Raw genomic sequence first — 24615 nt, forward strand, 5'->3', positions numbered from 1 at the left:
TGTAAAAATATAATAATTACAAGTCCTGCATTGAAGGAAAAGAAAAGTAAAATTACTCCCCAAAGATAAATTGCCCGTGAATGTTCTGATTTACTACTGAGGCATTCATGTTTAAAACACATTTTTCTGTATTTTATCATGGTGGAGCTTCAGTTTAAAGTAGGCCTATGTCATATACTGTTGGACAGGTACATTTATAACAATGCATCAACTTTTCTAAGCGCGCACGCGTGTGTGTCTGTGTGTTGGGAGAGAGCGGCTTTTATTTGGCCTGAGGAGGTGGAGGATAGGGGGAGGAGGGAGGAGTGGGAGGAACTTGTAGAATTGCCTGCAGATTTCATTGAGAACTCGGAAAGCACCAGGTTAACATCTATGAACTGAGTCCTCTTCAACACCTTTCCTCTCTCACTGCTGGATTTACCTTTTTTCCTCAAGGATATTTATTTCAAGCAAACACCTGGAGTGTCCCGTACTGTGGATCTATGCGAACCCTACGTGGGAGTCAACGGCATTTGTGAAGTTGAACAGGAGGAATGTATCGTTTCTTTGTGAAACTAACATTTCTGATTCCTGCAATCGTCATCTCACAAGGTAAAAAAAAATCTGTAAAAGATTTGTTGTAGAGTGTCACGATACTGCGGAGAGCATGACTAAGGGTGAGGAAGGAAACCTCGAAGAATTCAAATGAGGTTTTAAAGAAGTTAGTGAATGGTTACTAGCTGTGTTGATTTGATCATTGACTTACCTTGGGGTTTTATCTGCTACACAAGTATGAGCTGAAGACCAAACTAACTGATCAAATCTAGAAAATAGTGTTACAACTTTTATTGACTTACATTAAGAGCCTTTCTTGGTCGTGGGAATGAATTCACTACAAGTGAAGGAGCCAAATGCTGCGGTGTGATTGGCTGCTGTCCGCTTGTGAAAGTTATGTCACACAAGTTAACTGTTTATTTTGTCTGCACAGGCAGAAAATAATAATGTTTATTGGCTCTCTTAATGCAATTAATTCCCTTTTTTTTTTAAAAGAAAGAAACTTAGCATTTCATAAAAAATAACGACTACTACGAGAACCAAAACCCATGATTGTATTGTTAGTTTTTTCTTGCAACCACATTTCATGGATTATACCTTAACAAAAAATATTTGGATGTAGGTAGGTTTTAAATTGTTCTGAGAACCGGTTTTAAATAACACGGGGGATAATGGAAGCGGGTGCGTGTGTTGGGGCCGGGAGACGCGGTGGGGGTGAGGGGGGGGACACACCTTTTGTCTGAGTGTATGGGAGAGTGTTGTGGGTGCCGGGTGGAGGAGGTGCTGCTATTCCGTCTGCCAGTAAACAATGCCCGAGGAGAGTGTTTTATGGCTCGTGCTGGACTCTGATTTCTTTTGTTCCGCATCTGAGCTCCTCAGCTGCTGCGCTTTCCCCGCAAAAGCGTGCGCTCCCCCCCAAAAGCCACGCACCACGCGCTCTGGCCTCACCGGTGTCCACAGCAGGCGTCCCAATTTTCCCCACTGTGTAACATATCAATCAAAGATTAGGATGTAGACGTGCATGGATACTTTAAAATTCATGTGAATAAAGATGTAGATTATTTAAAATATCACTGGTGAATAAGTCCAACTCTAATCCTTGTTAATCTTAACAGCTAGTTTATCAGTACATATTTCCCACATGTTGTCTGCCTTGTCAACTCATGATGTGTTTTAATACTATGTATGTGCTTAACAGGTCTAAAATGCTCCCTGCCCACTGAATCATGCCTGAATGGAGGAAGATGTGAAGCCACCTCTAATGGAAATGGAGAATGCAAGTAAGTAACAAGAAGACCACAAGACAGGAAAGTGTGATGTAGCAGATGTTTCACTGCAGACTCCCACAAAGTATTTGCATTTCCTGCTTTACATGTTCTGTGTATGAAAGTTGTGCAGTCTTAGAGGTGTAGTGTTGTGTAATTTTGGTACTTGAAAGTGCTTTTTAATTGAAAAAAAGGGGCCACATATCCCCCTTTCATTCCAGCCTTTGATAGGGCCCTTTGCCCAGCAACCAGAGGCACTTGAGTTTCTTCTGGGCTGGTGTGCTCCTGTGTAGCTCCAGGAGCCACATTTCACTGTGAGACTGCACACATTCCCCCAAAAGAAAATAGTTTAAGAAGTGAAGAAATACAAAGAGTGCAGTACAAGAAAGGTTAGAGAAGTGTAGCAGGACAGCCCCCCCTCCCCCCAATCTGTAGGCCTGTTAATGAATGCAAGACCCCTTCACCAGCAAAGTAAAGGGACGCGTCCAGTCCTAAATCTTGTTTTTCTGTCCTTTCATGGGCGACAGCTGGGGCTCGCCTGCCGCCCGTCACCCATTGTCCTGCAGTCAGAATAATGCTGTGTGACTAATCTGAGTGGGGCTTCCCATCATGCCACAGTCACCCCAAAAACCACAACACACACCAAACCTCTGCCATAATCCCCCCCTTCCAGCTACCCCCTCCAAAAGGCTTGTCTTCTGCTTTCTGAATGGACACACACCCCTCTATCCCCCACCTGACCCGCTTGTGATCTCCATTAGAAAGCCAGATGGCTGTAAAATGTAATTGGATTGGATGTCAAGAGAGTGAGATTAATTGAATAAAGTGCAGAAATTTGAAAGCAAACAAGAAGAGAAGGCAGATTGCGCATTATTTGTTTAGGCTATAGATTGGTGTTAACAGTATGTGGGTGAGACACCTGATATGCTAATAATCCCTTTTGCTTACCTACATGGAAGTCTGTGTAAGCCTGATTTACATTGAATGTTGTTGTACTAGAGTACCAAATAGTATCTCAATTTTACCCAAGTTTTACTACTGGACAGTCACGAGGAGAGACAGAAAAGAATGCCGATTTTTTATTTATTATTATTATATTTGCAAGTTGTGGCATCATCTTTAAAGAAGCTCAGGGGTGGCCTGGTTTACCCTCAGGGGCATGTGGTCATGGCAGGCGCTTCTCTGGTCTGCAGGGACAAGGGGGAGCTATTGAAGAGCCCAAGCTGCATCAGCCCAGGGCCACTAACTCACAATATCTAATCTGCACACTCCCCACACACAGACCACCGCACGTGTGCACACAGAAATCCTCCACCCTCTTCCTCCACAAAGCTGTTATTGAGGTCGCCATCTCTGCTCAGTCCAATTAAAAACAGACAGGATAAGAGCATCACTTCACCCACCCACCCCTCTCTCTCTCTTCCTCCTTGCTTTTCCTCTCATTAATCATTCATCCCTGCCAAGCCAAGCAGCCATCAGTCATGGGGTGCACTGCAAGATTCAAGCCAGTGCTCAGGGGTCAGATTGTGTAGCGTCTATATACCAAGGGGGGATTTCAAAAACCACATTAGCTGGGAATTGTGTGGTGGCATACATGGAAAGTCCACCTGAGGAAAGTGATGTTTGCACACTGGTTAAAAAGAAGAAGAGGCTGGCACTGTGATGACAAAGTATCAGCAAATGCCACAAATTCAGACAAGGGTTGAGTTGTTGTGAGGTAAAGATGTTTAGTTCCCGTTACGCAAGGTCAAAATGCTTTAAACCCACATATGCAGTTCTCGAAGTAACAGTTGAGTCATTTGTGTGTTGGGGTTTTCTGCAGCAGTGTCTGAAACAAATGTGGCAACACAGATGTGAGTGCTAAGTGGTGGATTTAAAACCTCTTTCAGCACAGTTCCCATGAGTTTGAGAAGAGAGGGAAATCACATGCTGGCATAGAGAACAAGGTTAGGCTTGGTGTAACCTGTGCTAATCAGCTCTCTTACGGATGGGTTTAGTGGGATTATTGTGTTGAGACAAAATTGGTATTCCATCACCCCGTCCTGCTGCAAAGGATGTTTTCTGTCCTTTCCGGTTCTAAATATAATCACTCTTAATTTAAATCTTTTCTATGTGGATCATCCCCAAAACAGGAACTGGCTTCTGTCCTGTTTATTAAATTGCTGCATATTTGTCTCCTTTTGGTTGATTGGGCTGACCTGCACCTACCCTACAAAGGCAGAGAGCAAGAACAATAGAAAATGTGAAGTTAAGAAAAAAAGGTGTCAGGCTATCTGGCATCTTGAGTTACAGGGACAGGTTGTAATGCCTTCATTTTGTTAACAAGAAAATCCTTAGCATAGACCATATATGAGACCTCCGCTCTGCCACTAGACAAACAGGGCATGGAGAAACACTGTATCAGCTTAGTATCTTTTTTAATCCTTAAAACTCGGATGGGGGATCATTCAATCATTTTATTCTTATCTTCTTTTAATGTCAAAGAAAAAGCTTCAATACTAGAAAAGGCTTCAATTTGGGGAAACCTGAATCAGACTTCAAAGTGTACTTTAAGTTTGTTGTGTTACTAGAAACACGGAAACAGCAACGAGACGCATAATGGGGAAACACTCGGTCATGAATTAGTAAAGTAAAAGGTTATCTGAAGGTCTGGGGCTTCCTGTTTCCCATGCAGCTGTAGCCGTCTTGTTATATAGGCAGCTTAAAAACATGTAAGGGCACAGCGTCGTGTGAGTCAAATTTAGTTTCCATTTGTGAGAGGGCACAGCGAGGTTGAAAGGTTGTTGCCCTCAACCCCCGCCTTTGCACGACTGACTGACTGTCGATGCTGCTTTGCTGAAATAGACACTGTTTTGGTCTGAGGTGACTATTAATAATAAACCCAGAAAACATCTCAACTGTCTCACTACATATCTCAAATACTGCAGACGTCTGACAGAAATAGACTCGAGTCACAAAATTGAAAGTCTGCTGTGGTTGGTGTAGTCAGACCTCTCTGACCTTGCACAGAGCTGTCTGGTATTGCATATTGATGATAAAATGTTTCACCCATAACGACTGTCTACAAGGAGCCCAGCACCACTTGAAATGATGCTCCACTATCCCTCAAGAAGGAATGTCGCTCTTCATTTGTCCTCCTTTAGGATTACCGAGCAGGTCTCTGTTAAGGCTCAGCTGCATGTGAGCTTAAGCGAATCAGGTGCATTGCTGGGTCAAGTGTGCCTGTTGGTGCAGGGCTTTTACTGGGGTTCAAGCCCTGATGCTGCCACTCCCCTGGTGGGGGCCATTCCCTAGATGCCAGGCCCCAAGGATACAGCAGTGAATGAGATTGGTGGCACGCAGTGTTTAAACTTATGTTGATTTTAAATTTTAGTCTTAAGAACAACCTCATCACACTACTGCGGAAAACCTTTGATACATAAACACATATTACCCCATAGTGTTGGTGGGGCCTCAGAGTAGACTGGGTAGTGTTCCGGATCCTGCGTCTCTGGAGATCCTCAAAGCGGGGCGATCAAAGCTTTGCTGTCACAGCACATAGATAAGATGCTATTTGGCTCTAGTGAGTGCTGGAAGTTCATATGCACCAGCACAGGCTGTCAGATGTAGAAACAGCCACCCCTCTGGCAGTTCCGTGTTGGACTTCAGAGCATGAGGTAAACGGGTTAGAAGCACACATGTAGACCTTCTTCCTTCACAGTGTTTTAATTATATCCATGAGAGGAAATGTTATCAGTTAAAATAGTTCCTGGTTAGGGTTATACCCAGTAGTTACCTCTCATTATCCCTAATGTCACCATATGACAAATTAGTATATTTATTACGAGAGGCAAGAGAGACTGGGATGAACTGGTCCGGGTTCAGCTCCAAACCGAGGTACTTCAGAAGATGTGTCACTGATAACCATTGTTAGAAGTGGAGTGGCAGGCAGGTGCTTTTCCTTGTTTGACTGTGAGCTGAGATGTCTCCATGAATCTGCCACCAAGGTCCGTCGCTCAGTCACACACAGTTGAAGTTAAGACCCTGGTGTTGGCTAACTGGTATTTAGTGCATGGACGTGATCTTGCAGTCATTAGTCAAGCAGATGCTCAGTTTTTGTTACTGTGGCTGACCCTCATAAACCCTCTCACTTTGCTCCCTTTAGAGTGAGACAGGAAATAGCTTTATCACTGTGAGGAATGATCTCTTTATGAGCCTTTTTTCCTGTGACACATATTGACCCAAGCCAACACAGTATTTGAAATTCCTACTTTTTCTTTGCTTTTCAAAACATGTATACTGTTAGAAAAGTACAGCTTGAGGGGCTGGAAAACCTTTAACAAGAATCCATTCATTTGCTTGTATATCTGTATTATGCATGCCTTTATTTACAGTGCTGATCTCCTACTGCAGTATAAAACCCACTAAACATAGGAATTGCGATGGGTGTTAAGAGCCTTCCAGGCCCAGTACATTCCTCATTTCCTCTAGCAGAGATTCACTGTTCTGTTCTTGGTCTTACAAACAGATGGGGACCCCATGGTTCAGTCCTTGGCTAATGATTAGACACATCCATGGGAACATCAGCTAACTAGACAAAATAGATGAGGAGAAAAGGGCAGAAAAGAAGAGCCACTTAAAGAGAAAAGGGAGCAGTGGGTGGTAAAGAGATTGTGAGGTGAGAAGAGAGATGATAATATTGTACTTTCATAAACAACATGATAGAAAAACCGAGAGAATAAAACTCTAACTCGGACACATAATTACTGTGCGCCACCCTTAGCCATTACCATAACATTTTCCACAGCGGTGGCATTTCTAGCACACAGTGGGGTTGGTTTTGTGTCGTAGGATAAAGTCACTCCAGAGAGGCAGATGGTAGATCAGGCCCAGCAGGGAGGGGGGAGAGAAGGCAAAGAGGCCGTCCCACAGTCACAAAAGTGTTTGGGTTCAGAGGTCGGAGAAGCATCTGCTCTGGCCTGAGGGGACATTGCATCGCTGGGAGAGACCTGTTGCTGTGGTGTGTGCTGCTTAGCTTTTCAGCGTGTGGGTGGATCTTTATCTCAAACTGGACTGACTTCAGAACGAAGAGGATCTATTACAGTTAGTTAGCGTGGGATGATGCATACACACAGCACACACATACACATACGTGTGTTTTCATGGTGAAGTGGAATGGGAAGCAGGGAAACTTCAAAGCCACACAAATGCTTTTACAATCTTCTGCCAATTGCAACTGTCTGGGCCCCCTGTGGGGCACATGGCACTGTTAAAAACTCCCTGATTGGTCGCACCTAACTAAGTCAACAAAGGAGTCTTCAGCAGTCCCATGTGACGTAAGGGGAACGCTGTAAAAGGCAAACTTCTGGGAGCTGTAAAAAGTCAACACAGGAGAGAAATGAGAAAACAGAGCAATGAAAAGTTGAATGTGAAAAGCAGTGATAGGGAGAAGACTAAAGGGAAAGAAGATTCCGTGTTTGTGTAGAAAATATAATTCAAAAGAGGAACAGGTAAATAAGAGAGGAATTGAGAATAATAATGGTTGAGGGGGGGGCAGAAGTTGCAACAGCTGACTTCACATGGGTTCTTTATGTCCCTGGAGAAGAGGTTGGCTTGTCAGCACCCCCATCTGACAAGGGGACAGAGGGGCGGGGTGAGGAAGGAGTTAAGGGGGGGGGGGGTGAGTCCTGTCCAACAGCTGCCTTCATTAACATGCGCACCTGCTCCCTGTGGAGATACTCGGAGGCCAACAGATGCCCTCCCTTACACATTAACACTCACACGCCCACATGCACAACTACACACTTGCACACAAGCCTCAATTCAAACATAAACACTTTTTTTGCTGACTTAGAATGATCTTGCACATGACAAGACTTCCCTGTTATGTAAAAGGTGCGTATCAGATCATGTCTGAGCAGTTGGCAGTTGGGAATCAATATCTTTGAATTACTTGTAGTTTTTTTTTTTTTTTTTTTTTTTTCCGGGGGGGGGGTTATTAATTCTAATTAACCAGACACCGCAAAAGGAGAGGCCAGCCCTGATCTTTGTTGATCTTCTGTCCTGAGTTTCTATGTCTTCACTTCAGCAAGTTTGAGCTATGTGACTGTTGCAGAATCCATCCTTAGTCTGGATGGAAGGGAAGCCTTAGGTCCTGAATACAGTGCTTCATATAGGACATCCAGCCGGCACAGTCCCCTTGATCTCTTTAGTCATTCAGGATGAGTGTGGACAGCTTGGGGGCAAAAGGTAGTTGGGAACGGGCTGCTACGGCTAGACTATTATTTAGTGGTGTCTGTTGTTCCAGCAGAATGTGTTTTCAAGGTTCTGAGGGAGTCTAATCCAGAGAGACACACTAGAACAACAAGCCGTCCCAGTCCCGCTGCAGTGGGTCTTTCCTAGGCGGGAAACTCTTAGTCCCACTCCACTACTCCCTCCTCCCACCCTCCCCTTATTTCCCTATTGTTAAAATAATTGCCCCCATGAATTAAACTAATCACCACTACTTCTCCCTTTACTTTCTAATCCCAGGTGTCCCAATGACTACGTAGGAAATCGTTGCCAGTATCCAAGCCCCTGCAGCCCTTCACCCTGCCGCAATGGTGGTGAATGCCGCGCTATTTCCCATGGCAACACGTTTGATTTCCGCTGCGTGTGCCGCCTGGGTTTCATAGACCGGCTATGCCTGACCCCCACCAACCATGCCTGCATGAGCTCCCCCTGTCGCAATGGAGGAACTTGTGATCTCATTACCCTCAACGCCTTCCGCTGCCGCTGCCCACCTGGGTGGTCAGGTATGTAGATAAAATGTTATCATACACTTTTTTTGTACTCTCATTTTTTTATAATTTCCCCATGAACTATAATAATTAACACCTCACTTGTTGTTTGGTTTTCAAGGTAAAACCTGCCAGCTTGCCAACCCATGTGCGTCCAATCCATGCGCAAACGGTGGCCAGTGCTCCGCCTTCGATTCCACGTTCATCTGCACCTGCCCCCCCTCCTTCCACGGTCAAACTTGCAAGCAAGACGTCAACGAGTGCGCCCAGACTCCCTCTCTCTGTCTCAATGGTGGTGTGTGTGTGAACGAGGTGGGCTCATACAACTGCCGCTGTCCCCATGAGTACACTGGTCAACACTGTGAGACACCCTACACGCCATGCAGCCCTTCACCATGCCAGAATGGAGGCACTTGTGTGCAGAAGGGAGACACCACCTATGATTGTAGCTGCCTTCCAGGTAACGCACAAACATACATCTAAAGATTAACAAGCAACACAATCGTTTTTTTCTGTTGACATAAGGAGTTGCATATGGCTAGTGCAGCAACAAAACATACACTTTTGTTTTCCTATTACATCAGTTGACCTAAAAACCAGCATGTTGTTGTAGTAAAATCTGATTAAGTGGAATGAGTAGACTCTGGCGACCCCCCCCCCCCCCCCCCCCCCCCCCCCCCCCCCCCCCCCCCCCCCCCCCCCCCCCCCCTGCCAGCCTCCACTGGCAGGATGCACTCCCACAGACGTTTCCTTCTGATAATCACCAGCAAGCCCCAACAACACCAGGGGTACACACATGGGCCTACACATAAACGTATAGACAAACACACCCTATTCATGAGGTCACAGACACAAAAAAATATCTTGTTTTTCAGTTAAATACAGCCAGTCTGTTAGGCGTCTTTATTGTGTTGGCACACAAAGCCGTTGCAGAGCTGTGTAAAACTTTGGATAGTTTTGAGCAATTGTGGTTACTGCTGTTAGAGGCAGGACTGCAGCTTTGAAAAATGTTTCCTCTCCATAACACATCGTAACTGAGAACATATCTATTTCTCCGAAAGGTTCAACATGTGGTCATCGTGTCAGCTTTTAGCTGACTGTGTTGTTGTCTGACTGAGTGCTTATGACCAGCACAGAGGAAGTTGTTTAGATGTGCAGATGAATGAGGGATATTGTGTGTTAAAGTTTAACCCATGCTGTGTGTCTATCGTGGGTGTCCGTGCTGGAATGCGGCTAGATAGTGAAGCTGCACGGGCACCTGCAGAGATTGATTGTTAATCAGGCTATTGTGGATCTAAAACACCCACTCAAGCCTTTGATGTTTGAGGAAGACACAAGTTGCTCTGTCATCTATAGGGCATTAAAACAATCTCGCACAAGCATATAGATAGCTTATCATTGTCTTAAGTGCCGAGTTATAACGAGGGGAAGAAAGGGTCTTATTATTTACTAAAAGCAAATGTTGCTAAATCTCTTTGTTACTCCCCACTTCTTGACATTGTGTCTCTTTTTGTCTTGGTCTCTCCCTGTTCAGGCTTCACAGGTCAGCACTGTGAGCATAACATTGATGACTGTCCAGGTCACAGCTGCCAGAATGGTGGTATGTGTGTGGATGGTGTGAACACTTACAACTGCCAGTGCCCACCTCATTACACAGGTAATATTTTGTTATATATATTTTTTTTACTTTAAAATGAAATCAGAAAATCACAAAAGCAACATGTATAAACTTCCCGGCACAATGTGTTATTTTGATTACAGGTCAATACTGCACAGAAAATGTGGACGAGTGTGAGTTGATGCCCAACGCATGCCAGAATGGAGGGACATGCCATGACACTCACGGCAGCTACCACTGCGTCTGCGTCAACGGATGGACCGGTGACAACTGCAGCGAGAACATCGATGACTGTGCCAGCGCGGCTTGTTACCATGGCGCTACCTGCCACGACCGCGTAGCCTCCTTCTTCTGCGAGTGTCCTCATGGGCGCACAGGTATGCCTATTAGTGGCTGTTCCAGACATACTGTACACACAGATCTTTAACAAGTGAATAAATGTAATGATACAGTTAGATGAAAGTGAGTTCTTGTGGTGCTCCCTAGGTTTGCTGTGCCACCTTGATGATGCCTGCATTAGCAATCCGTGTCAAAAAGGTTCCAACTGTGATACCAACCCAGTCAACGGCATGGCAATCTGCACCTGTCCCCCCGGTTATACTGGGTCAGCCTGCAACCTGGACATTGACGAATGCTCCCTCGGTAAGTTAAAAAGTTTTCTTCTGGTATAGTTTTGAAATTATTATGCATAAATGACAACATACGCATGACAACTTGTATCTCAAATATTGTAGGTGCCAACCCTTGTGAACACGGTGGGCGCTGCCTCAACACCAAAGGCTCTTTCCAGTGCAAGTGTCTTCAAGGATATGAAGGACCTCGTTGTGAGATGGATGTCAATGAATGCATGTCTAATCCTTGCAACAATGATGCCACCTGCCTGGATCAGATTGGAGGGTTTCACTGCATTTGTATGCCAGGTAAGAGCACTGGTTTGGCATGGGGAGGGAAAGGGGGAAAGGTAAATTTAGGGATCTCTGTAATTTTGGACCATTATTGTATTCTGGGGCCTTGACTAGGGTAATGGTACTTAATTTGGTCAATAACTCTTTTCTCCTCATGTGTCTGTATGATTTCAGGATATGAGGGTGTGTTCTGCCACATCAACACAGATGAGTGTGCCAGCCAACCTTGTCTCAACAATGGCAAGTGCATTGACAAAATCAACTCCTTCCACTGCGAGTGCTCCAAAGGTGAGAAATTATCAGTAAATGATGATAGAATTAATTGAGTAAAAATAAATAGGTTCTTGGATCCTTTTGGTGTCTTTTTGGTCAGGCAATGGGAGCAGATTAGAGGCTATAAAAGAGTGGATCATTAACTGAGTATAACTCGTGAGATATGGTTCACAGATCAAATGGAAATTATTAACTTTCTCTAATTGTGTCACTGAAGGGGTTTTGGGTAAACAGGACAGAGTGGATCAGGTTGCAGAAACATTAGCATATTTGGCGGGCATGAGAGTTTGTGTTGGAGCTTAGCGCCAAAATTGGGGGAGGGCAGGGATTGGTTTATGGCTGGGGAGTTGGAGGCCATTGTGCAGTGGCTGAAAGAAAGAAAAGAAAGATTTCACTGCACAGTAAGAGCCAAGGAGGGGGTTGGGGGTGGAAGTAGTGTTGTGGAATGGTTCGTTAGGACCTTTAGTGTCTGCAGACCTACGTCAGATGTTTTTCTTTTCTGTTTTCTGTCTCACTATTCTTGCATTATGCACACCGAATCCATGATAAACAGAATATATAACTAGCTAAATTATTTTTTGCATAATTTCGTACAATCGTTTCAAGAAAAGTTAAATTCTGTATTTTGTCCAATGCTTATTTAGGTTTTTCAGGGAGTCTGTGTCAGGTGGACATTGACGAGTGTGCCAGCACCCCCTGCAAGAATGGAGCTAAATGCACCGATGGTCCCAATAAGTACACCTGTGAATGTGCTGAAGGTAAAACAAACAATTATTTTTTCAGAATTGTCTTGAAAATGCCTCCCCCTTTTTTTTTTACATTGCAATTATTTTTGTAAATACTCACTCTTTTTTCCTGCCCAGGTTACACAGGACAGCACTGTGAGACTGATATCAATGAGTGCTACTCTGACCCCTGCCACTATGGCACCTGCAAGGATGGCCTAGCCTCCTTCACCTGCTACTGCCGGCCTGGCTACACTGGCCGCTTGTGTGAGACCAACATCAATGAGTGTCTTAGCCAGCCCTGCAAGAACGGTGGCACTTGCCAGGACAGAGAGAACACTTATGTTTGTGCTTGCCCTAAAGGCACTGCAGGTTAGACGTTAGACATCAACATTTAATAGATTCCTGCAGCTAAAATGTTGGGCTTTTCCTCATATAATTTGCTTACATTTGTTCTACTTTACAGGTTTCAATTGTGAGGTGAACCTGGACGACTGTAAGAGCAAACCCTGTGACTACGGAAGGTGCATCGACAAAATCAATGGCTACGAGTGTGCATGTGAGCCTGGCTACACAGGTGAGCACTAGGTGGAGTTTACATATGCACGGGGGTGGTCCCCTGAGAGATGGGAGGGGCAGGTAGGACAGGTGGCTGGCAGGTCCACTCTTGCGGAACAATGGGGTCGGATTGCCTGTGTGGGATGGCTGGGGGGGCAGAGAAAGGAATACAGTCCCCAACCTGATACACACACACAAAACACACACACACACAAAGCGCTAACTTTGTTTGCCATTTGAAAAGGTTGTGACGTTGCGCCCGGAAAAAATCTGTAAGGTGATACTTTAAAAGGAAAAGAGCCTGGCCTTTAATCACATGTCTGATGTTTAGTAGTGCGTGCAACTGCATGACAAACCCCACACATATCTCAGATTGAAGTGTTTTCATCTCACTAACTTCCCTGACACATGTCCACCTGTAATATACCAGTATATAAAGCTTCAATGACAAAATCTAAGCTCAATAAAAAGACCTCTTCCTCCCTTTCAAGGCCCAACAGAGCCGGTTCTGACTGGTAGTGGCTGTGGGATTATGCTAGAAAGGGGGCAGGGAGGAACAAGTGTGTGTGTGCAGGCTTCTGTGCATCTCTCCTCCTCTTCCTCCCCTCATCTTTTTGTGCTGATGGGGTGAGTGTGGAGGGCATGGCGGGACTGAGACGCAGAGGGACAGAGGGCTATTGTAACTGAAGATCAGGCAGTTGGGCCCTCCCTTCCTGATTGATGAAGAGCAGAGGAGGAGGGAGCAGGGTAGGGGATCAGAGGGGGGTTTAATTGTTACTCGGCCGCGTGTGAAATGGGTCTGGCCTTCTGTCCCCTGTAAACAGCCCTGAGTGAGGTTAGTTCTCCTTGGATGGGGGGGGGGGGGGGGGGGGGGTTGTATGTGTGTGAATAGGGAGATGAGATCCCCCCCCACATGCTGGCAGCACCTCCCCCAAGCAGATCCAGCTGAACCCCCCCCCCCCTTCTGCCTATTCAACAGGGCCCCATTTAATCAATGGTGGAGAGGAAAATGGGCCTCCAGAGGCCGCCTGGCTAGGCCCACATTGGAGCTGCTACAGCTTCTGCCTGTTGTCTGCCTGTTGTTCAGACACTCTTTAGTGTTAGCTCTCTCTATTGTCCAAAAGCCACCCAGTGCACCTTAGCTAGCAGCTTGTAAAGGCTCAACAAATTTCACACCAGAGCCCAAAGTATCCAGCTGTTGGACATTTATAATGCCCCACAGTGTAGCAATTTCATCAGTTCACATCTTATAAAATAAATATATGCTGCATTGTCCTAAAATCATATCTTATTGTCTTTTAGGATCAATGTGTAACATTAACATTGATGAGTGTGCCATAAACCCCTGTCACAACGGGGGCACATGCATTGATGGCATCAACAGCTTTACCTGCCTGTGCCCAGAGGGCTACAACGACGCAACCTGTTTATCTCAGGTGGATGAGTGTGGCAGCAACCCCTGCATCCATGGCCGATGCCAGGACCTCATCAATGGGTGAGCACAGATAAATGGGACAAATACATTTCCTTAATTAAATAAGTAAATAAATGAACAAATAAAAACACCAGTGACTTGACAATTTCTTTGCATTTAAGCTACAAATGTACCTGCGACTCTGGCTGGAGCGGCCCCAACTGTGACATCAATAATAACGAGTGTGAGTCTAACCCGTGCATGAATGGGGGAACCTGCAAGGACATGACCAGTGGATACCACTGCACATGCAGAGCCGGATTTACTGGTCAGTATTGACTTCTTGTCACTCCCTTTCTGTTCTTTTGCTCATTGAGACTGTGTGTGTGCCCTGTTAGGCTAAATTTAACCCATTGGTGCTCTCTAATCCTGCCACTGTAGGACCTAACTGCCAAACTAACATCAACGAGTGTGCCTCCAACCCCTGCCTCAACCAGGGTACCTGCATTGATGATGTGGCTGGATACAAGTGCAACTGTATGCTGCCTTACACAGGTACGACACGCAGCTACTTCTTTTTCACACTAACACCTAGGTTGTTTAACTCAGTTAGCTGGTTCCCAAGGTCTAAAAATGTAAAGACAATCTTCCGCTTTCCACACAGAAAGCCTATCCAGTCCTATCTTATGTTGTTTTAGAAAACACCGTATCTGTTTTTCTGTGTGGAAAGATCTGCCTGTCTGCTTTGCAGGGATAACAGTATGTGTGTGTTTTGGAATAACATGCCACAGCAACTAATATAAGCCGGATCCTGCTCCAAGCCCTATTCCCACTTCCGCCACGTCCGGTTTCCTGTCTGTGATCACACAATAGCAGGAAACAGGAAGGCCCTTCCTGTTTAGCTAAGTCGTCATGGAAATGGATAAGGAAGTGGGATAGAAACTGGGATTTAGAATTAATGTCCCTCTTCAAAAACAAATCTTTTGCAGATAAAATAAACATAAAATTTATGACTTGATGTTTGATATTAAAATCTGAAACAGTTGCTCCATGTTCTCAGTGCAATGCAAGCACTGATGTTTTTCTTGTCCCTGCCACCAGGTGAAAATTGTGAGATCCTGCTGGCGCCCTGCAGCCCCAGACCCTGTAAAAATGGTGGAGTGTGTAAGGAGGCTGAAGACTACCAGAGCTTCTCCTGCATCTGTCCTGAAGGATGGCAAGGTGTCTATCCATCTACCCATTTCTATCTGTCCTATAATCTATCCATCCACTGGACAATGTGATTTACTTTTCCTCAAATATCTTTCTCTTCCCCTCAAGGTCAAACTTGTGAGATCGATATCAACGAATGTGTTAAGAGCCCATGTCGCAATGGTGCTGTATGCCAAAACACTATGGGTGGCTACCAGTGCAAGTGTCAGCCAGGTTACACTGGCCAGAAGTGTGAGACAGACACAGATGACTGCAAACCAAGTAAGGAACAGATTATCACCATTAGAAGTTCTCATGTTCTCTACAATTCAGAGTGAGAAAATGGATATTTTACTAACTCTTTTCTGTGTTTCAGATCCCTGCAGTAACGGTGGTCTATGCCGCGATAGCATCGACACTTTCACTTGTACCTGTCTTCCCGGGTTTCGTGGCAGCAGATGTGAGCAGGACATAAATGAGTGTGAGAGTAACCCATGTAGGAATGGCGCCAACTGCACCGATTGTGTCAACAGCTACACCTGCACCTGCCCGCCTGGCTTCAGCGGCATCAACTGTGAGATCAACACCAACGACTGCACAGACAGGTAGCTCACCTTGTCAAAATGTTGTTCCAACTTATTTTTCTGCCCAAAGCAAGTCTAATAAGATTTTAACCTTTTTGTTTTCTTGTGTCCCTCCAGCTCTTGCTTCAATGGTGGCACTTGCGTGGATGGAATTAATGCGTTCACCTGCCTGTGTCTACCTGGATTCACTGGCAGCTACTGCCAATATGATATCAATGAGTGTGACTCCAAACCGTGCCTCAATGGAGGATCTTGTCTTGACAGTTATGGGACGTACAAGTGCACCTGTCCTAATGGCTACACAGGAGTCAATTGTCAGGTAAAAATCATCTTTTGTCAGGCTAATTGTATAGGTTCCTAGCATTGCCTCCATTTATTCAGTTTATTAAGTATTTTCTGCTTTTTCCTGTTAGAATCTTGTACGCTGGTGTGATTCATCCCCCTGTAAAAATGGAGGTTCATGCTGGCAACAGGGAGCATCTTACACTTGCCAGTGTCAGACTGGATGGACTGGTCTCTATTGTGACATCCCCAGTGTTTCCTGTGAGGTCGCAGCCCAACAGCAAGGTACGATAGCCAGCTAAAAGTCATTTTGCATGGGCGCCCAGATAGCTTAATTGGTAGAGTGGGTGCCCGTATATAGAGGTTTATTCCTCGACGCAAAGGCCCCTTTGCTGCCTGTCATTCCCCCTTTTTTCTTCCGTTTCATGTCTTCATCTGTTCTATCAAAAACAAAGGCCAAAATTGCCCATATAATAATCTTTAAAAAAAGAACAAGGTCGTCATGTGATATTGTGATATGGTTTTATCTGTTAAGTTATGAATCTAAGACCTGTGTATGATCTATTTGATATCAGGGGTGGAGGTGGTTCACCTGTGCAGGAACTCAGGCCAGTGTCTGGATGCTGGGAGCACACATTACTGCCGATGCCAGGCCGGCTACACAGGGAGTTACTGCCAGGAACAAGTGGACGAGTGCTCACCCAACCCTTGCCAGAACGGAGCTTCCTGTACTGATTATCTGGGAGGCTACAGCTGTGAGGTAGGTTGATTTAGATTGAAATTAAATGAATCTACAAATATTATGAGAGATTATTGGAAGGTTGAGAGTTACTGTAAAAAATGTAATAGTAACAAATACATAATAATACCTATAATGATTTTCCTTGTTCTCTGTCAGTGTGTCCCTGGCTACCACGGTGTAAACTGCTCCAAAGAGATTAATGAATGTCAGTCACAGCCCTGTCAGAATGGAGGCACATGCATCGACCTCATCAACACATATAAGTGCTCGTGTCCCAGAGGAACACAAGGTATACACCTACATACAAAACATTGACAAAAAATCTTGAAAACAAAAATGAGAATTCAAATATTTTCTAACGCAGTATTTCTGTCCCCTGTAGGTGTTCACTGTGAGATTAATTTGGATGACTGCACCCCCTCCAGCGACCCACTGACCAACGAGCCCAAGTGCTTCAACAACGGCAAATGTGTCGACCGCATTGGCGGTTACCAGTGTGTGTGTCCAGCAGGCTACGTAGGAGAGCGCTGTGAAGGTGACGTCAACGAGTGTTTGTCAGACCCCTGTGACCCGAGAGGGTCCTACAATTGCATTCAGCTCACCAACAGCTACCGCTGCGAATGCCGCACTGGATATACAGGTACTGATGTGCACCAGCAGCATGTAACAAGACTGCAATGTCCCTGTGTGCCGTGTACAGATGTAACACGTTTGCTTATGTTTTCCAGGTCAACGTTGTGACAAAGTGTTTGATGGATGTAAAGGAAGACCCTGCAGAAACGGAGGATCATGTGCTGTTGCTAGTAACACACCTCATGGTTTCATCTGCAAATGTCCACCTGTGAGTACAGTTGTGTGATCCACTTATAGCATTTCCTCTTTAGAGATACTTTTACTATCCTTAATTTCCATCAAGTATAGCGCAAAGATTATAACCTTTTTTTTGTCCCTCTAGGGCTTCACTGGCTCTTCTTGCGAGTATGATTCTCGCTCCTGCGGGAGTCTAAATTGCAGGAATGGAGGTACATGTGTGTCAGGCCACCTAGGCCCACGCTGCCTGTGTCCACCAACTTTCACTGGGCCTGAGTGCCAGACCCCCACTGACAGCCTCTGCATCTCTAACCCCTGCTACAACGGTGGCACGTGCCAGATTACGCCAGACGTGCCTTTCTTCCAGTGCAGCTGCCCCAGCAATTTTAACGGCCTGCTGTGCCACATCCTGGACTATTCATTTGTTGGAGGTTTTGGCCGGGACATCACCCCACCTCCAGAAGTGGAGGTGAGCTGTGAGATTCCTCAGTGTGACGAGTGGGCGGGCAACCATATCTGCGACTCGCTGTGCAACAACCATGCCTGTGGCTGGGATGGAGGAGACTGCTCACTTAACTTTGATGACCCTTGGCAAAACTGCTCTGCGGCCTTGCAGTGCTGGCGCTACTTTAACGATGGGAAGTGTGATGGCCAGTGCAACAGCCCTGGATGTCTCTATGATGGCTTTGATTGTCAGGGACAGGAAGGACAATGCAAGTAAGTCTAGAAACACAGAAATCTTGTGGATTTTTTGTGGAGTTGTCTTACTTATTATTTACTTCATATATTTGTATTTCAGAATGCTAACCCAATCTCTTACTTTTCTTCCAGTCCACTGTATGACCAGTACTGTAAAGACCACTATGCCGACGGTCACTGTGACCAGGGCTGCAACAATGCCGAATGTGAATGGGATGGCCTGGACTGCGCCAACAACATGCCAGAGAAACTGGCAGACGGGCACTTAGTTCTGGTGGTCCATATCCCCCCCGAGCAGCTTAAAAATCATTCTTCAGCCTTCCTTAGAGACCTCAGCAGCGTTCTCCACACCAATGTGGTATTCCGCCGTGACGCCAAAGGAGAACCAATGATCTTCCCATACTATGGCAATGAACAGGACCTTGTTAAACATAAAGTGCTGAAGCGCTCCACAGATGGCTGGCCCGAGTGGGCTTCAATGCCAGTCAATGTGTTGGGTCAAGTGAAGGAAAGCGTGTCTGCCATGGTCAGCCCTCGAAAACGCAGAGAGCTTGATCCTGTGCAAGTCAAAGGGTAGGTACCACAAATAAGTCACAATTTTGTATGTGTTTTCATTAGCAGAACGTATCTATAATGACTTGTATTTGGGTTACATAAGTATTGAATATGAATGTTTGCATCCATTTCTGCACGTAGGTCTGTGGTGTACCTGGAGATTGACAACCGTCAGTGTTACCAGCAGTCTAGTGAATGCTTCCAGAGTGCCACAGATGTAGCTGCGTTCCTTGGAGCACTGGCCACCAGCGGGAATCTCAATGTTCCCTATATTGAAGCTGTCACCAGTAAGTACCTCATCTCCAGCCTTTTGAATATATATTCAACTTGTTATATTAAAAACACTGTAAGTAACACACAATGGCTTTGACTATCTTACCAGGTGTGAGGCCTACTCCCTCCAGTTCAGAGCTCTACCCCATGTACATAGTCTTCCTCGGTTTGGCTGCTTTGGGTTTCATCTGCCTTGGTGTTCTGGTGTCCCGTAAGAGGCGACGAGAGCACGGCCAGCTCTGGTTACCTGAGGGATTCAAAACGTCAGAGCCTAGCAAAAAGAAACGCAGAGAGCCATTGGGAGAGGATTCTGTTGGATTGAGGCAAGGACATTTTCAAAATGGAATGTGAAGGCAGCAATGCTTTTTAGTCTACCTGCAGCTGGGTATTTTCTTAGACTTGACTGCCAGCAGACATTATCGTGTGTCTTTTGTACTACTCTAACATGCTTCCTCTTTTCAACAGGCCCATGAAAAACTCAGACATCAATCTTATGGATGACAATCAAAATGAATGGGATGATGAGGATCCAGACTGCAGGCGCTTCAGGGTAAGAAAAGTCTGCTCCTGTCTAAATATATTATCTAATATAATATATATTATCTATTTCCAACCCTTTTCATGTGTGCTACCGATGCTGACGTTTTGACAATTGGTATGTCTTACAGTTGGAGGAGCAGGCCATGTTGGATTTAAGTGACCATACTGACCACAGGAAATGGACACAGCAGCATCTGGATGCAGCTGACCTGCGTATTGCATCTATTGCTCCTACCCCGCCTCAGGGAGAGATAGAGAATGACTGCATGGATGTGAATGTCAGAGGACCAGGTGTGTACACTGTTTATTGGATGATTTACGGAATATCATGAAAACCTCTTGAAAGATGTTATAATGTTCTGTGAACAATGAGAGACAAGTGCCTGGGTACTCATTATGATAATCTCCGTCCTCTTTCAGATGGTTTCACTCCCCTGATGATCGCCTCTTGCAGCGGTGGAGGACTAGAGACTGGTACCAGTGAAGAAGAAGAGGATCCATCAGCAGAAATCATCTCAGACTTCATTTACCAAGGCGCCAACCTCCACAACCAGACTGACCGCACAGGCGAGACTGCCCTCCACCTGGCGGCTCGCTACGCCCGCTCTGATGCTGCCAAACGTCTCCTGGAGTCCAGCGCTGATGCCAACGTTCAGGACAACATGGGCCGCACTCCACTTCACGCTGCTGTGGCTGCAGATGCACAGGGAGTGTTCCAGGTAGCCTCTTCCTCCACAGGAGTCTCATGTCTCTCCTGGCTTTGATTTCTGATAAAGTTTTGTCCAGCAGCTTAAAAGCACCTAACTAAACAAGTCTTTGTCCTTGCAGATTTTAATCCGAAACCGCGCCACTGATCTTGACGCCCGCATGCACGACGGAACAACACCGCTGATTCTAGCAGCCCGATTGGCGGTTGAGGGCATGGTGGAAGAGCTTATCAACTGCCACGCCGATGCTAACGCCACCGATGATTCTGGTAGCTAATGTTTTATCAACATATCATCTCAACAGTCCATAAAGATCCCTCCCAGTGTGCTGAGCTGTTATCATAATCAACCCTCACCCTTTTTGCTCTCCCTGCAGGGAAATCTGCTCTTCACTGGGCCGCGGCTGTCAACAATGTGGAGGCGGCAATGGTGCTGCTAAAAAATGGTGCCAACAAAGACATGCAAGACAACAAGGTACGTGAAATTATGTGACTGTGATAAAGCTATGTGACAAGTATTGACCATGTTACAGTTACAGTAGTATACATAGTAAATTAACTTTTATTTTATTTATTTTTTAGGAGGAAACACCGATCTTCCTTGCAGCCCGGGAAGGCAGCTTTGAGACAGCTAAGGTTCTTCTGGAACACTTTGCCAATCGTGAGATCACCGACCATCTCGACCAGCTGCCCAGAGATATTGCCCAGGAACGCATGCACTACGACATTGTCCGCCTTCTGGATGAGTACAATTTGGTTAGGAGTCCCGGACTTCACAGTGACCCCCTAAACACCTCAAGCCTCTCCCCACCTCTCTGCTCCCCCAACGACTACCTTAGCAACCTCAAGCCCACCCTGTCTGTCAAGAAGGTTCGAAAACTTAGCGCTGGTGGAAAAGGAGGGAAGGACGGGGGTAAAGATAATAGAATGAAGAAGAAAAAGTCTCTGGATGGGAAGGGCAACTTGCTGGACACGTCAGCTGTCCTCTCCCCGGTTGAGTCCCTTGAGTCTCCGCATGGCTACCTTTCTGATGTGGCCTCTCCTCCCATGACATCACCCTTCCAGCAGTCCCCACCTATGTCTCTAAATCACCTACAAGGCAATGGAGATCACATGGGCCAGATGAACATGGGTAAGGACATGGGCTGTATGTCATTTGACCCTCACCCACTCCGTCTCTCCCACATGCCTGTGTCCAGCCCCAGCAGTCAGGGACAAACATCCATAGGTAGCAACAGAGGAGGCCAGTGTGACTGGATCTCCAGGATGCACCCAGGTGTCGGCCAACAAGGAGGCTTTACCCAGGCACCAACAATGTCCCACAACATGATGGGTTCTCTGCATGGCGTCAGCACTGCCACTCTGTCTCAGATAATGGGCTACCAGAATTTGCAGACCAGCCACCTTGGATCTGCACACATGATGCAGCAGGCTCACTCGCGGCAGCTCCAGCACCAAAACTCCAACTCCACCACAGCTGGCCAGTCCCTCAACCAGAGCTTTCCAAACATTGAGCTGAACGGCTCCGACATGCAGCAAAACAACAGCCACTCTATGTCCATCCACACCGTAATGCCTCAGGAGACACAGATTCTCGGCAACCAATTTCTCACCCCTCCCTCTCAGCACAGCTACTCTAGCCCCATGGACAACACACCTAACCACCAGCTGCAAGTGCCTGACCACCCGTTTCTAACTCCCTCCCCTGGCTCCCCTGACCAATGGTCCAGCTCGTCCCCACATTCCAACATGTCCGATTGGTCGGAAGGCATCTCCAGCCCGCCTACAAGTATCCATTCACAGATGAATCTAATCCCAGACCAGTTTAAGTAGAGACTTGTAAAATGGACAAAACTTTTCAGTAGAAAAAAAAGATATATACAAAGTTCATAGAGAAAGAGAGTGACAAACCTGTCTCAAGACTGAAGATGCTCCGTTTATATTCTCAGTTTTTAAACTAACGATAAGAACTATTTTAGTCATTTTGTATTTATTTATGTGCTTTTTTTGACCTGAACTATAAAGAAGATGCTTTTATATTTATGCTTTTTTATGTTTTGGTTCTGTTATGTATGGGAGGATTAGAAACGGTCTAAAAGGAGGGTATACGGGGAAAAGACTCCAAGATGTGTACACTGGCTATTTATTTGTGTCTTGTGTTGCTATATTCACTGGATTTATTTTAATCTTTTGGTCTTTACAAAATTTTATTTTTGGGATTTGCATTGCTTTATGCTTGTACAGATTTCTTTCCAACTTTTATAGATTATTTTAAAATTTTCAGTATTAATTAATTATATTTTTAACCTCCTTTTGTCTTTTTAAATGACAGGTTTTGTTACTGAACATTTCACTAAGTCTTATCACTGAGTCTGTGTTAGATGATGATCAAATATATATATGGTATACTATCTTTCGTGGCAAACTACTAGAGAGAGTAACTTATCTGAGGTAACAGAGACCTTAAAGTACAGAACAAATATCCCTTATGAGTTGAGAGATTATTTTCAAAATGAGTGGAAAATGCATCTAAATCAACCTGAGCCTATTTTTGATTGAACAATGGTCTTGGCCGGTTCTGAGTAATTGATTTGTGATAACTTTATTTCATATTGTATCCCAAATCAGTGATTATGGTTACCGTGTTTAACCTTTTAAGTGTTAAATTGCAGACCCGTTGTAGAAAGTTGAAATGTTACATTTACCACAGTTTAAAATAGTGCCAGTGTGATTTTTGTTCTTCCTAAGAAAAACAACGTATTTGTGAGATTTCTTGTAAAAAAAAATGTCTTCGAGTTGGAGAATATTGTTTGTAAAAGAAATGGGGACCTTTGTTTGTGTGTTTAACGACACTGCCTGCACTTTGTGTGGTTTAAGGTGTCTAAATGTCATGTTTTATAAACTAATTCAGAGATAAGAGATGTTTTTAACAAAAGATGTAATTCAAAATCAATGTTCGAGCAAAATTGTAGTTTGCAAAGAAGTATCTCCTGATTGAAAATGTTTTGTAAAAATGACCTTGATTCAATAAAAGCTGCTGTTAAGCATTAAGATATGGCTGCCTTTATGTTTTCTTTTCTGAAATACGTGATTGACAGTGTAGCCACCTAATATGTAGTCCCTCAAACTGAATGCATCGTCTGCAAATATGAGACGGAAAGTCACCCTATGACCACAGGCGTTGGTGTCGGCTGCCCTCTGGTGGTGATAGCCTGATAGTACCAACATAACTGCTGTTGTTGAAAATAATTGATGTCGGCTACATTTTTTGGACTTGAATATATGTGTGGATCTCGTTAAAAAACAGTTACCAGTAAAAGGCTGGTTATGTCATTGTTTGTTTGCATAATCTACCTGTTAATGGATCTTAGATAAAAAAGACAGAAATAAGAATGGTGTTCTGTCTACACATAAATGCTCATCTCTCTACATCAAATGCCATAGATTAAGGCTTCATTTAACAGGGTTTCAGCTGAGAAAAAGGGCTTTTTTTGGCAGTGGATGTAATTAGATTTATGTATGACATCTTAATATTACATAGTCCATCCACAGAATTTCTGGATTACTTATATGTAATTCAGTCTCAATCTGTTTATGTTACATAACATTATTATTTGTAATACCAGTATTACTGTATTGATTGATTAGCATTGCAGCAGGCTGTGTATTAATGGGTCGCTGTCCGAGGTAGGCTACTGACCAGAGGACTCTATTCTTTATTTCTTTTTGATCCCCATTAGCTGCCACTAAAGTAATAATGAAGATACCTTTCCCCAGGTCCATATAGGGTATTGTAAGTATTATACTTTCTGGATAGTATATTTGAAAGTGTGTGTGTGTGTGTGTGTGTGTGTGTGTGTGTGTGTGTGTGTGTGTGTGAGTGTGTGTGTGTGTGTGTGTGTGTGTGTGTTGATCAGAACGCACAACAAAGCAAAAAGGAAACTCCACACAAAATGCTTGATTAACTAGTCATGAGGAGGAAGGCCTACCAGTCAGCCTGTGTTGGGATTGTCTAACAAAGTGGAATTTATTAAGTCAATTTGAAAGTATGTTGCATATTGTAGTGTATGTTCTTCATAGGGTGTAGTGTATTCATTGTAGGCCTGTGGGTTACTGTTGCGTGTCTTACTGTAGTACAGTTGCAGTAGTTGTATTTTGGTTGTGAAATTTTTGTGCGAAGGAA

General features: G+C 44.8%; 1 protein-coding gene across 1 annotated transcript; it reads left to right on the forward strand.

Moving 5' to 3' along the window:
* Positions 1 to 329: 329 nt before the first annotated feature.
* notch1a (notch receptor 1a) lies at positions 330 to 23483 on the forward strand. Its single transcript, XM_034897189.1, has 34 exons — positions 330 to 591; positions 1733 to 1814; positions 8310 to 8572; positions 8679 to 9017; positions 10092 to 10214; positions 10319 to 10552; positions 10662 to 10817; positions 10910 to 11095; positions 11255 to 11368; positions 11998 to 12111; positions 12217 to 12450; positions 12545 to 12655; positions 13939 to 14131; positions 14233 to 14378; positions 14492 to 14605; positions 15152 to 15271; positions 15371 to 15523; positions 15618 to 15846; positions 15943 to 16144; positions 16239 to 16392; positions 16683 to 16867; positions 17006 to 17138; positions 17232 to 17489; positions 17578 to 17690; positions 17805 to 18376; positions 18491 to 18931; positions 19055 to 19200; positions 19296 to 19509; positions 19652 to 19736; positions 19855 to 20017; positions 20147 to 20445; positions 20555 to 20702; positions 20810 to 20907; positions 21015 to 23483. Exons 1-34 carry the CDS (start codon positions 534 to 536, stop codon positions 22263 to 22265), a joined length of 7431 nt encoding a protein of 2476 aa, XP_034753080.1. The 5' UTR covers positions 330 to 533; the 3' UTR covers positions 22266 to 23483.
* Positions 23484 to 24615: the final 1132 nt, after the last annotated feature.

Source organism: Etheostoma cragini, chromosome 16 (assembly GCF_013103735.1).
Source record: "Etheostoma cragini isolate CJK2018 chromosome 16, CSU_Ecrag_1.0, whole genome shotgun sequence".
NCBI lineage: Eukaryota > Metazoa > Chordata > Actinopteri > Perciformes > Percidae > Etheostoma > Etheostoma cragini.